Below are 14747 nucleotides of genomic sequence, written 5' to 3'. Positions count from 1 at the left end.
AGAAGGTCATGTGACCAGGAAGACAATTTTATCATTATTCTTCAAACTATCAGTTTGACTGAGTTGTACATTTCGGCCCAAACATTTCCCCAGACATTTGAGAACTCCAAAATTTGGTGGCTGGAGCAGGAAAGGAGAATGGGAATAAGAAGAAGTAGACTAGACATATTGTTAATTACCTCCTTTGAAAATATCTGCTTAGGAACAGACGGTTATATAAGGATTGCTACAGACGCAGATAGACTCCACTGCTTTTGTGATCACAGGAATGTCAGGGTCGATGAGTGCAAGCTGTTGAAATTGAATTAATATTTTAGGGAGTTTTCATTCAACTATCTTTGGGGATGGGAGGAATAGGCCATGGAGATATTTCAAAGCTTTTGCTCATTGGTGGCTATCTGGAAATTGTTTAACTCTTTTAGATTACGTAAAATACAAGAGAAATAGAACACATTCAAGCCCATTCCTTCCTCTACAACTTGATCTATTGTAGACTCTCAGTCTATTCAATTTCCTGAAGAAGGCAACCAACATAAGTAAAAGGCAACATTCAGGAGCCTGGACTAATAATCCGGAGTCAACAGTTCAAATCCCGCCACGGCAGCTGGGGAATTTAAATTCAATTAATTAAATAAAAATCTGGAATTAAAATGCTAGTATCAGTAATGGTGGCCATGAAACTACCGGATTGTCGTAAAAACCCATCTGGTTCACTAATGCCCTTTAGGGAAGGAAACCTGCCGTCCTTATCCGGTCTGGTCTATATGTGACTCCAGACCCACAGCAATGGGGTTGATTCTTAATTGCCCTCTGAAATGGCCTAGCAAGCCACTCAGTTGTAAAATCACGCTACAAAAAGAGTCACAATAAGAATAAAACTGGACGGACCACCCAGCATCAGACCACTAGGCACCGGACACGACAAAGGCAAACCAAGCCCAGTCGACCCTGCAAAGTTCTCCTCACTAACATCTGGGGACTTGTGCCAAAATTGGGAGAGCTGTCCCACAGACTAGTCAAGCAACAGCCTGACATAGCCATTCTTACAGAATCATACCTTTCAGCCAACATCCCAGACTCCTCCATCACCATCCCTGGGTATGTCCTGTCCCACCGGCAGGACAGACCCACCAGAGGTGGCGGTACAGTGGTATACAGTCAGGAGGGAGTGGCCCTGGGAGTCCTCAACATTGACTCTGGACCCCATGAAATCTCATGGCATCAGATCAAACATGGGCAAGGAAACCTACTGCTGATTACCACCTACTGCCCTCCTCCAGCTGATGAATCAGTCCTCCTCCATGTTGAACACCACTTGGAGGAAGCACTGAGGGGATCAAGGGCACAGAATGTACTCTTGGTTATGGACATTGAAGTCCCCCACCCAGAGTGGCTCGGTAGCACCACTACTGACCGAGCTGGCCGAGTCCTGAAGGATTATAGCATCCAGACTGGGCCTGCGGCAGGTGGTGAACGAACCAACATGAGGGAAAAACTTACTTGACCTCGTCCTCACCAATCTACCTGTCGCAGATGCATCTGTCAATGACAGTATTGGTAGGAGTGACCACCGCACAGTCCTCGTGGAGACGAAGTCCCGTCTTCGCACTGAGGACACCATCCAACGTATTGTGTGGCACTACCACCGTGCTAAATGGGATAGATTCAGAACACATCTAGCACCTCAAAGCTGGGCATTCATGAGGCACTGTGGGCCATCAACAGCAGAATTGTATTCCAGCACAATCTGTAACCTCATGGCCCGGCATATTCCTCACTCTACCATTACCAACAAGCCAAGGGATCAAGACTGGTTCAATGAGGAGTGTAGAAGAGCATGCCAGGAGCAGCACCAGGCATACAGAAAAATGAGGTGCCGACTGGTGAAGCTACAACTCAGGACTACATGCATGCTAAACAGCGGAAGCAACATGCTATAAACAGAGCTTAGCGATTCCACAACCAACGGATCAGATCAAAGCTCTGCAGTCCTGCCACATCCAGTCGTGAATGGTGGTGGACAATTAAACAACTAACGGGAGGAGGAGGCTCTGCAAACGTCCCCATCCTCAATGATGGCGGAGTCCAGCACGTGAGTGCAAAAGACAAGGCTGAAGCGTTTGCAACTATCTTCAGCCAGAAGTGTCGAGTGGATGATCCATCTTGGCCTCCTCCCGATATCCCCACCATCACAGAAGCCAGTCTTCAGCCAATTCGATTCACTCCACGTGATATCAAGAAACGGCTGAGTGCACTGGATACAGCAAAGGCAATGGGCCCCGACAACATCCCGGCTGTTGTGCTGAAGACTTATGCTCCAGAACTAACTGCGCCTCCAGCTAAGCTGTTCCAGTACAGCTACAACACTGGCAAATACCCGACAATGTGGAAAATTGCCCAGGTATGTCCTGTCCACAAAAAGGACAAATCCAATCTGGCCAATTACCGCCCCATCAGTCCACTCTCAATCATCAGCAAGTGATGGAAGGTGTCGTCGACAGTGCTTTCAAGCGGCACTTATTCACCAATAACCTGCTCACCGATGCTCAGTTTGGGTTCCACCAGGACCACTCAGCTCCAGACCTCAATACAGCCTTGGTCCAAACGTGGACAAAAGAGCTGAATTCTAGAGATGAGGTGAGAGTGACTGCCCTTGACATCATGGCAGCATTTGACCGAATGTGGCACCAAGGAGCCCTCGTAAAATTGAAGTCAATGGGAATCAGGGGGAAAACTCTCCAGTGCTTGGATTCATACCTAGCACAAAGGAAGATAGTAGTGGTTGTTGGAGGCCAATCATCTCAGCCCCAGGACATTGCTGCAGGAGTTCCTCAGGGCAGTGTCCTAGGCCCAACCATCTTCAGCTGCTTTATCAATGACCTTCCCTCCATCATAAGGTCAGAAATGGGGATGTTCGCTGATGATTGCACAGTGGTCAGTTCCATTCGCAACCCCTCAAATAATGAAGCAGTCCGAGCCCGCATGCAGCAAGACCTGGACAACATCCAGGCTTGGGCTGAAAAGTGGCAAGTAACATTCGCGCCAGATAAGTGCCAGGCAATGACCATCTCCAACAAAAGAGAGTCTAACCACCTCCTCTTGACATTCAACGGCATTACCATCGCCGAATCCCCCACCATCAATATCCTGGGGGTCACCATTGACCAGAAACTTAACTGGACCAGCCATATAAATACTGTAGCTACAAGAGCAGGTCAGAGGCTGGGTATTCTGCGGCGAGTAACTCACCTCCTGACTCCCCAAAGCCTTTCCACCATCTACAAGGCACAAGTCAGGAGTGTGATGGAATACTCTCCACTTGCCTGAATGAGTGCAGCTCCAACAACACTCAAGAAGCTGAACACCATCCAGGACAAAGCAGCCTGCTTGATTGGCACCCCTTCCACCACCTGCGCGTACCATGCACAGGATGCACTGCAGCAACTCGCCAAGGCTTCTTCGACAGCACCTCCCAAACCCGCGACCTCTACCACCTAGAAGGACAAGAGCAGCAGGCACATGGGAACAACACCACCTGCAAGTTCCCCTCCAAGTCACACACCATCCCGACTTGGAAATATATCGCCGTTCCTTCATCGTTGCTGGGTCAAAATCCTGAAACTCCCTTCCTAACAGCACTGTGGGAGAACCTTCACCACACGGACTGCAGCGGTTCAAGGAGGCGGCTCACCACCACCTTCTCAAGGGCAATTAGGGATGGGCAATAAATGCCGGCCTCGCCAGCGATGCCCGCATCCCATGAACGAATAAAAAAAAAAGGAAGACAATACCATATTCCTCCAGTCTTAAATTCTATTCCAGTCTGACAAGTTACTGAAGTCACAGATGATGATTGACGATATTAGCAGCACGGGAACCACTTGGTTCCAGAATTTGACCTTTGGCAAACTGACATCAATTGCTTCTCATGGAGTCTATTTCATTTATTCAAAGCACTACAGGAAATTACATTTCTTCTAATTCCTAGTCTTGTTTTTTGAAAGTTTTCATTGTACTGGTGCCCTACAGAACAGTTAATAAAATTTGTAAACTACTTTAACTAAACATGCACATTTGGTATTTTAGGGGCAGTTACATTGAACACTTGTACATAGATGCCAATCACCAGTGTTTCATGCCAGTCAGTGTTTTGGGTGCCTGCTCAACATGTCAGCATTGGCTGACAAATCAGTGCTGACCAGGCCCTCTAAATTCAATACTGCCACTCCTGTCTTTCTGCATCCCCCTGCTCCTATCCAAGGCCTGATGATAATGGATCAGACTGAGAACTCTCTCTTCTCAGCATCACTAACGACAGTGATCCCAGTCCATATACTGTAGGAATAGGAATTTCTGGATCCTCTTACGCATCTCCCACTCCTTTTGCCCCACCATTGGCGGCCGTGCCTTCAGCCACCTAGGCCCTAAGCTCTGGAATTCCCTCCCTAAAGCTTCCCACTTCTCAACTCTCTACTCCTTTAAGATCCTCCTTAAGACCTACCTCTTTGACCAAGCTTTTAGTCACCCCTCCTAATATCTCCCGCTTTGGCTCAGTAACATTTTTTATCTGATTACAATTCTATGAAGCACTTCAGGACCTTTTTTTAAAATGTTAAAGGCACGATATAAATGCAGGTCGTTGTTGTTCTAACCTGAATGCATCATTATAAATGTAAAAATTCAACATTTTCCGGGGGAGCAGGCCCCAAGAAATGAACCACTACTTTTATGCCTTTAAGATTTGGATGTCCCCCTTCAGGTTTTAATCTCATTGGCCCAGAAATTGCTCTGAGTGGTGAACCAACAGTGCTCAGCTCTCCGAGCCCGGCGTTAGCTCCAGCGAAGCTAGGACCCATGGGAGAAGCGAGAGGTTCACTCTCTCCCCTTGACCAATCAGATTGCAGCATTTTTGACAAGCTGCAGTTTCTGTAAGCTGCAACGTTAAATCCAGGAAGTGAAAAGGTACACCACTAAAAATCATTTGTAAAAACAGTTATAGGCAGCAAAAGAAGAGGGCAAGAAATAATCAAATTAAATAAAAGAGGCAGAAGGAAAAAGTTTTTTTAAAATAATTTTTTTTTTTAAAATGACCAAAAATTATTAAAATGAGAAATGAAACTCCACATAGTTAAAAAGTTAATTTTTAGTTGTTTGGCAGTCATTAAGCCTAACCGCACTGTTAAAACTTAATTTAGACCTGGTATTTTTAAGCATACCTGTTTTGTGGTGATATTCGTTACTTTCCAGCAGGCCAGAAGAGCAAGTTGGCGCAGGAACGTTGTTTCCACTGATCCCAGCCGGCGATAGACCTTTAATTCGAAGCTGTCATATCGCCGGCAAACCAGGAGAAGCAAGTTCCAGGTTTCTGCTGTTGAGTTCACCATTCTTTTTTAAGCAATTTCTGGGCCATTATGTTTTCTACAGTATAAGTGAAGGAATGGAGGGTATAATCTACAGGTAAGTTACAAACCTATGTAGATACTTGCCTGCACACATCATCGTTTTATAATCTGGCTCATTCTTGAAGTGTCAGATTTTTAGGGAATTGGGTCAATTTGTCTGCAACTAATGCTACTTTTATAGGCTGGCAGTTACGTCTGTAAGAAATTAACTTAGAAATCAACACAGTGCTGAGGCAACAGCTGTGGGAAAGTGAACTCTTCAATCTGTAATCCAGAAAAGAGCCAAATGGTTTGAGCAAGTAATGGACTAAGCATTGTATTTGGGCTTCATTCATTGTAAAATGCAGAATATTTAAACATCTCAGACTGATTCCCATGTGGCCCACAGACTCCACCAAGATGTATTTCAAGTTGGTACATGACTGGACTGACTACAGTTTCTTTGTAGTGACACAAATAGATTCTGAAATGGAATTAATCAGTTGCCTGGCAACAAGCAACTATTTGCTCTGATAAGTCATTCAACATGACTGACAACAGCGGGACCAAGACAATTCTCTACCTGATTGATTCCAGATCATGTACACCAGCAGCTTTCACACAATATATTTCACTTTTTAGTTAAATTGATGCTAACTTCTTCCCCCTTACCCTTCCCCCACACCATGTGCAGAATGAAGCTAGTTAACATAGATTTAATGAGTAGTTGTTACATGTATCAGAAGGACATCCTGATCTGTCTTGCTGATGAATTAAAAATTAGCAGGAACCTGTGTTTAGTCTGTGAATCTCCACACGAGGTGATCCCATGCATCCATTTTTCAGGAAGGACCATCGTACGGGATTCTGGAAATCAAAAATTTGCTAATCTAGTTTTTGTAGAAAAAAAAAACAAACTTCCATTAAATAGTTGATTTATCCACAGCCCAGGATAGGGTTTTGAGAGCCCCTCACTACATCATTATCATGCAGCTAATTGCAAGCACTTAGAACAAGAAAAAGATAGCAAACTCTGCAGCAGCGCAGTAACTATTGCAGCGCTGGGCTCTCAACTGTGGCCTGACTGTAGAGTGATCAGTGAAAAGATGTTCGCTTCACACAGGAACTGGTAAGGGCTCATGTGTCAAGGTTTTCATGGTTTCACCCATTTTATGTTTTTGGTTCCTTCCTTTTTAGGTTCCTCCACATAAACCACTTCCACGACTGGGAAAGTAAACTGCTGCACTGTTTCCAGCCCCTGTCAGCATCACTCAGCTGTAAAGTGCATTAATTTATATTTTTTATTTTAAAAATCTTTGGTAAATTCTTCAGTCACCAAAATGAGATGTCATTGCTGGCAACAATGTTTTTTAGTCAATGTTAGCATCACTCTCAGTGAGATGGTAGTTTGTATAATTTCCCCCACTGCGCATACACCTCTCTCTTTAAAAAAGGTGCAATTTCCTACTGATGTGTGGATTCATTGGCGCTGGCAATCCAGCAGTACCTTACCCAAGCAGCCAGTCAGGAGTGAGCCTAGACAAAAAATGTCAGCAGGACATTCAATCAAGAAGCAGACCACAGCCAAGTCCAATCCTGTTCTTACTTGTGTCTAAACATGCACACTTACCAGCACGGTCAACAGATAACAATCAGGGACAGGAACCCTGGCTGAGTTTTCCCATTCCTAGCTCAATGGTACAGAGTAGGAATCGTAGTAGTAATACCAGTTACAGTGCCCCAGCTGCTGTTCTGGCTGACAGCAGTAAACTTAATGGAATCAGTGATTGAACCTGGTTTTTATTGCTCTGTGATACATCAGACAGTACCTTTACACTAGGCTGTCAGGGGATCTAAATGTCCTTTTCTTTGAAGCAGACTCCCCTTCCAGCACTATCCAAATGCTCCTTCCTGTGAAAAAGTATTAAAACTTAAACCATCCGACCCTCACAATAAGGGCAGTACTGACTGGGAAGATGAGAAACAGGAAGTCTCAGTAGGAAGAAATCAATCTAAACTGGAGTCAAGAGTATCTCCTCACCAATTCAGTGAGCTGTGGTTCAATTTTATTACTGAATACTCCAAAAGGTATCAAATACAATTTGATGCTTTAAAAAAGTCACATAACACACACCTGGGTTCTGCACGATTTCCCAATGTAAACCATGCACGTTCTGTGAAAAGAAATTCAGTGATTTAAGGCCAGCAGACTGGCCAATCAGATTCTAAAACTTTACACCATTGAAATCAAGAGTTCATTTTTAAAAGCACATTCCAATGAAGATTATTTGGAGCATGCCAATTTGCAACTGAGAAACAAAGTCACATATCTTATTTAATATTTATGAAAGACTCAAGACTATTGACAATTTATTGGAACAGAAGTAGTCAGTAACATTAAAAAGTTTAATAATAGTTAATGTACTGATTAGCACCTTTTAACTGGATGACTATCTGATTAGGAACAGGATTGCGTACCCTTCAAGTTGGATGCCACGTGGAACATGATTGTTCTTAAGCTACTGGAGCCTCAGTAATGTCAAGGAAGGGGGGGAAAAAAAAATCAAATCAGTCTGTGGATGAATAATGTACAATTTAAAATTAGATAGATACTCAAAAAAGGGAAAAAGACAGCAGAACTGTTGTTTGGGAGTTTAAAATACATTACAGAGTTATGTACAGTGGAAAGAACCAGCTTGATTGACCAAGTGGCCTTTTCTCATTTTATGCTTTCTCATCTTAGTAGGAAAAGATTCAAGAATGGCAAAAAAGAAAAGAATTTTATTGAAACAAAAATGTGTTTAATGAAATGAGTGTTTCAGATTGACTTAAAAAGAGCCTGCATTTTGTAGAATCTAAATCAAATAGATACAGCTCAACTTCACCGCTATATTTAAGAGTGGGGTTTAAGCTTTAGCTTGGCTCAGTGGTAGCACTCTCGCCTCAGTAAAAAGGGTATGGATTGAAGTTCAATTTTAGGACTTGAGCACATCATCTAATTGACAATTCAGTGGGGGTGCTGTACAGTACTGTGGGGGCTGTATTGTTGGAGGTGCCATCTTTCAGATAAGACATTAAACAGAGGCCCCGTCTGCCCGTTCAGGTGAATGTAAAAGATCCTGGAGCAGGGAGCTCTCCCAGTGTCCCTCAATCAACACAGTTTAACTGGTCATTCATCTCACTACTGTCAGTGGGACCTTACAGTTTAAGAAACTGGCTGTCATGTTTGTCTACAAAATTTTTTTCATTGGATCATGGGATGTGGGCATCGCTGGCAAGGCCAACATTAATTGCCCATCCCTAATTGCCCTCGAGTAGGTGGTGGTGAGCCGCCTTCTTGAACCGCTGCAGTCCGTGTGGTGAAGGTTCTCCCACAGTGTTATTAGGAAGGGAGTTCCAGGATTTTGACCCAGCGACGATGAAGAGTGATGACACTTCAAAACAGTAATTAACTGGCTATGAAGCACTTTGCAATGTACTGAAGTGCTGTACAAATGCTTATTTTAAACTGTGTCCATTAGTGTATTGGCTATCATGCAAAAATCTTCTGTACGTTATTTTAAATGCAATTGCTAACCCATTTAAAGTAACAGGTTAAAAATGATTTAAAGCAGGGCAGACAGCAACATGTTAACCAATGTCCTACATATAAGAGAAGGTTAAACGCATATATTTAGGGTAGGTTAACATGCTTGTTACAGTAGCACACAGAGGAACTAAACTAACCAATTGCACAGAGGAAATGACATCCATAGTTGTTTAGGACAACCGTTCAATTGTCTTCGGTAATAACATATCCTACTGCACAAATACCAGTACTACAGCATTTCGACTGAGATAGATAGATATAGATATAGATAGATAGATACTTTTATTAATAAAAAGAGGCAAAATAACTTTATACCTTTAAATCCCTCCTCATCCAATACCAGTGTGTAGTCATCAGGCATCTCTGTCAGGCTGAAAAACTTACACCTGCAGCAGCAAAGGAAAGGAATATTAGCACAACACAGTGCAAGCAATACACAATTCAGGATACTTCCTAGCTGAATGGAGAAAAATAGACAGTTATTCATCTCAATTAGCAATTTAATTTTGTTAAACCAGTCAGCACCACGAGTGCTCAGACAGCAGGAAACCTCTCCCGTCAATGTGTATACCGAGAGTGTTCTGTAATACTGTACAGGGACATTGTCATTCTGTATAATACATTAGCCGATCACGCACGCACACGCACACCTCAAGGAGGCAACGAGTCTGGAACTTACACCCAGAAGCATCTCGGTGAAACTGTAATATGTGCATCTCATTCTCACAAAAGTGCCAAAACAAAACCAAACTCAAAGATGAGCTTGAGAATGGTGGTGCACCATCAACTCCATCCTGGTGGAGAGGCGTTGAGGGGTCAGGAGGTGAAACCCTCATCATAGAGTACCAAGTTTCTGCCCAACTCTTGTAGCCATGGTGTTGATACAGCTCGTCCAGTTCAGCTTCTGGTCAATGGTGACCTTCAGGATGTTGATGGTGAGGGACTCGGTCAAAGGTCAAAGGGAGATGACTGGGCTCTCTCTTATTTGGATGATCATTATCTTGCATGAATGTTACCTGGTAATAACCACGAACAAGAGCAACCTGCACTATATCTGACCAGGAAATGCTAATGCAAACGCTGTAAAAATTTTCCATTTCTATCAGATATCATTCATCTGTAGAAGTCATTTCGCCAACAACATATTTTATCTAAGGAAAAGCCAATTCAAACAGTTACCTTCTAAGTCACAGTGGAGTCCAGTATTTGTACAGTAGCCTTGAAAGTGTTCTTTTACAGACTGATCTTAAAACTGTTCTGTCCATATGCAAGTATGTTATTTCATAACATTTACAGTAAAAGTGAACTTAGAGGAATTCACATTAATATGCATTAAAGACACTTTTAAATGTTATAAGTGGATGAGCATTTCTGCTAGCCTGCCATAGCTGTCAGTTAGCAGGTAGGTGTGGAGTTGGCAGGTTGCTCTGGAGCATGTTGCTGCCAGCTACAGTCTGGCCCGTTTCTCAGGTACTGTGTGGTACACTAATGTAATACTTAGCCTATCACATCCATTATTTCAACTGACACCAGAAACTAGGTAGAAACTATGGCACCAATGTAAAGTATGTTTGAGTCAAAACAAGCCTCATATAAATTTGATGAAATGGCTGTAAATGCTGCTCATAAATTGACCCCACTGAACCACCTTTCACATTTCTCTCCATGATTATAGGAAGGCCATCAGCAACAAAAAAGTTAATTTAATCCTTTTAACAGTGTCCAAATAAACTGTCTAGTATAGATTAAATGTAGCAAGTAATACCAAAACCTGTAACTCATTTGACTGAAGTACCATCGACACAGCCTAAGCTTGTGTCAAGCGAATCTGGCCATTGTTGCAGATCTGCTTGCATTTTATTCTTTCCTTCCTCTATGGTCTCTCTCCACCTTACTTTGACACAGGAGATCAGCGAAGTATGGTTGAAAACAGTTTTTATTTTATCATCAAAGTAACTTCATTATGCTATGATACAATTATAAAATAAGCAGACTGATGATATTAAATAATCTGCCTTATAATTCCCTCCATTGTTCCTGCATGGTTAGAAGCACAACATATGTTGTGCAGAACAAAATTAATACAAATCATAGCATCTTTATTGACAATCAGGCTTTAACTAAAACCAATGAACAAACTGTTCCATCAGGCTAGTACATGAATTTTTACAAAGAACCAAAAATCCCAAACTTAAATTAACTTACATCTTTCCTTGACCAAATGTCTCTATAATAATACTTACTGTTACTGTAGACCTCCTGCTTACATGCCATTCCTAGTTTTAAAAAAATAATTGCAGGATTAATGCATGGTATCTGATGGTCTTAATGCAGGCTAGGCAATGATATAATAGTTGTAAATGTGGCAAGTGAAACTTTTTAAAATTGCTAACTTCCCTCCCTGCTCAAATTATAGGAGTCTTACAACACCAGGTTGTAGTCCAACAGCTTTCTTTGAAATCACAAGCTTTCGGAGCTTTCCTCCTTCGTCAGGTGAGTCAAGCTCCAAAAGCTTGTGATTTCAAATGAAGCTGTTGGACTATAACCTGGTGTTGTAAGACTCCTTACATTTGTCCACCCCAGTCCATCACCGGCATCTCCACATCGTGCTCAAATTATGATACAGTCCCTCCAGGATTTCCCTCCTTTAAGTTAAGTTAACTCTTTCTCTGTTGTTCTGGTTTGTGCGCTCTCAGACACACGTTAAAAAGGAGATTCAGCTGCCCCAAACCACTCAGAACACACAAGATAAACAATGCAAAGCAACATTTCAAATGTAAAGTTTCACTTGCCACATTTACAACTATTATATCACTGCCTAGCCTGCATTAAGACCATCAGATACCATGCATTAATCCTGCAATTATCTACCCATGAGTCAGATTAAATAGATAGTTCTGTAGGGCAAGAGCCCTATCTGATTTTACTATCAACAGTCTGCTTATTTCATAATTGTATCATAGCATAATGATGAAGTTACTTGCAAAAAGTGCAAGTTGTGGATCAATTTACTGTATATGTACACCCACAATAATAAATAACTCTACCTCACCTTCCTTCCTTCCTTCAATATCATGCTGGGCAGATTGAAGGAAACACCTGACGGAAAATGAAGTAGACCACACAGTGTTGTTTCAAATAAAGTATAGGGTGAATATAGAATTAACATATTCCATAGGAACTTCAGGAAGAGAAAATTTCCACTTTTTTTAGGGCTGTAGTCCTAAAACTCCCTTACACATTACAGAATTATAAATAAGACAGTAAAAGGGAAACGACTCTGGAGGAAGAAACAAACAAATTGCATTTATATAGCACCTTTCATGATCTCAGGATATCCCAAAGTGCTTCACAGCCAATTAATTGCTTTTTTGAATTGTAGTTGCTGTTGTAATGTAGGGAAAAACAGCAGTAAATTTGCACATGGCAAGGTTGCACAAACAGCATTGAGATAAATGATCCAGAAAGTGTTTCAGTGACATTGACAGACACAAATGTTGGCCAGGAGAACTTTTTTGCTCTTCTTCAGAAAGTGCCATGGGATCTTTTACAACCATGTGAGGGGACAGATGGGGCCTCGGTGTAACGTAACATAACATCTGAAGACGACAACTTCGACAGTGCAGCACTCCCTCAGTACGGCACTGGAAGTCACTTAAAAGGGAAGCAATAAATTGGTGAATTACCCCTGTCAAGTACATTTAGTTAAATTTTAATATTCCAAGTTCTACATGAATGTAACAGTAGTTTCCTAATTTGCAGTAGAAATTCCTGACAAAAACTTGTGCTCTTTGCTGTTCCTGCAGTGATAATGGAGCCAATAGCAAAAGAGTAACATACTGTGTATTAGTAGGAAAAGGTTAATTAAATTCAATGCAGAATTCTCTAAAACATAAATTTCCTCATTCGAGTGTAAATGCAAGATCGTGTGGAATATCAGCGGATGCTGCTCAGGAAGTGTTAAAATTACAACATTTTAAAATAATTTGTACTGTTGAAAGGTTCCTCCAAGGGGAGATTATGCTCTGGACGTAAATCTCTCTCATCAAAACTAATTTTGCACAGAGCTGCTGGCAGCCTTGAGCTTTGCAGTAATATTTCCCAATTAACATTATTTTGTCCATGTGTTTTGGGGGAAGTGCGCAGAAATAAAAAGAAAGTATGTATGCTCAGCACTTAGTTTGGAAAACACTATTCAACTGCTTCCTGTTTGGATTTGTAATAATTGGCTTTACGAATAAACTTAGAAAAATAAAAGAAACATTGCAAGTAATTATTTTTCAGTTACTCTATAAGTCGCTAGGAGCCTGTTGGAGCCCCCAGTCCCCAAAAGTCAACCCTAAAAAGGTCCAATTTCAGTACTAGCCTGCATTGTTTGAGTTTTCAAACTGGTATCTAGGAGTAGAAGGGATGTTAATCCGTTCTCCACAAGCAAGGTCCACATACCAACAGATCCACCATATAATCAGCACAGCGGCTCTCTGCCACGTGAACAACGAAACATGGCAGGATTTCAGCGAGTGGCTGGCAGAGACTAGGCGTAATTTCTCTGAACAGGTACGAGAATCGGGAGAGGGAGCATTTCATATTGAAAATACTTCTCCCCAAGTTGACGGGCCCCGTTAACGTCACAATTTCAATCTCTGTTTATTCACCACGGCCAGTGAAAGAGTCAGAATCTAGCATGCCCCTCACTCCTGGCTGAATGAGGCCATGTTGGGACATTACACATGACTAGCAGGTTGTCTCACCACAAAGGCTAGAATTGCAAACTTACAAAAGGGGTCTCACTGACAAATGCAAGAATTAGAAAGATCATTTGGTCTTCTCTAGTTTACTGAAAAACTTTCTACAAATGACCATGATCAGCCACCACTACAAAGGCATAAAAGAGCAGCAGTGGTAAAGTCTGGGGCCCTCTGCCATTGGAAAGAATGTGGTTCAGAGGTTTTGCAGTCAACATCCTTGAAATTGTTGTTACACCATTCTCAGTTATTAATTCTCATTCTACCTTTCAAATGAAACATCAAGCAGAGGCTCCCCACCTCTTCAGGTGGCTGTAAAAACTCTCATAATACTTTTCAAAGAGGAGCAGGAGTTCTCCCAATGTCCTGGTCAATCTTTATTACTTAAGTACCACCAAAAACAATAAGGAATTCAGGAGAAACTTCTTTACCCAGAATGCAGTTTGAATGTGGAACTTGCTACCATATGGAGTAGTTGAGGCAAATAACATAGATGCCTTTAAGGGGATACTAGATAAATACATGAGGAAGAACAGAATAGAAGAAGGTCATGCTGATGCGATTAGATTGAGTAGGGTGGGAGGAGGCTAGTGTAGAGCATATCCACCAGCACAGACCAGTTGTGCCAAATGGCCTGTTTCTGTGCTGTACATTTTATGTAATTCTATGTAAAAACAGATCCTGGTCATATGTCTCATTGCTGTTTGTAGAACTTTGTTGTGCACAAATTAGCTGCCACATTTGCCTACGTAGCAAAGGTGACTACATTTCAAAAGCAATTTACTGAATAGGAAGTGCTTTGGGACATCATGAAGATGTGATAGGTGCTACATAAATGCAAGTTCTTTCTTCCTTTACTTATGCCATGATAGACAGTTAAATCTGCAGATCAAACATACCACAGCTGATCTCAATTCTGTCCTCACATTTGCACTCTCAGAAGTTTTTGGCTCACGATAAAGAATAGGGCCCCTGGTCAGATTTCCCCCCTCTCCCAGTTCACAGAGGAGTACTACAATACCCCCACCACTG

At 42.0% G+C, this 14747-nt stretch overlaps 1 protein-coding gene across 2 annotated transcripts in view; it reads right to left on the bottom strand.

Moving 5' to 3' along the window:
* The window catches only part of LOC137342165 (cytosolic arginine sensor for mTORC1 subunit 2-like), a 52691-nt gene that overhangs the window by 36878 nt on the left and 1066 nt on the right, over nucleotides 1-14747 (bottom strand). For both annotated transcript variants that reach the window (XM_068005890.1, XM_068005889.1), the window contains exon 2: nucleotides 9286-9356. In XM_068005890.1, coding sequence (XP_067861991.1) covers nucleotides 9286-9356 — 71 coding nt within the window. The remainder of the gene's footprint in view (nucleotides 1-9285; nucleotides 9357-14747) is intronic.

This window comes from Heptranchias perlo, chromosome 25 (genome assembly GCF_035084215.1).
Source record: "Heptranchias perlo isolate sHepPer1 chromosome 25, sHepPer1.hap1, whole genome shotgun sequence".
NCBI lineage: Eukaryota > Metazoa > Chordata > Chondrichthyes > Hexanchiformes > Hexanchidae > Heptranchias > Heptranchias perlo.
This window is presented reverse-complemented; position numbering and strand designations above follow the sequence as displayed.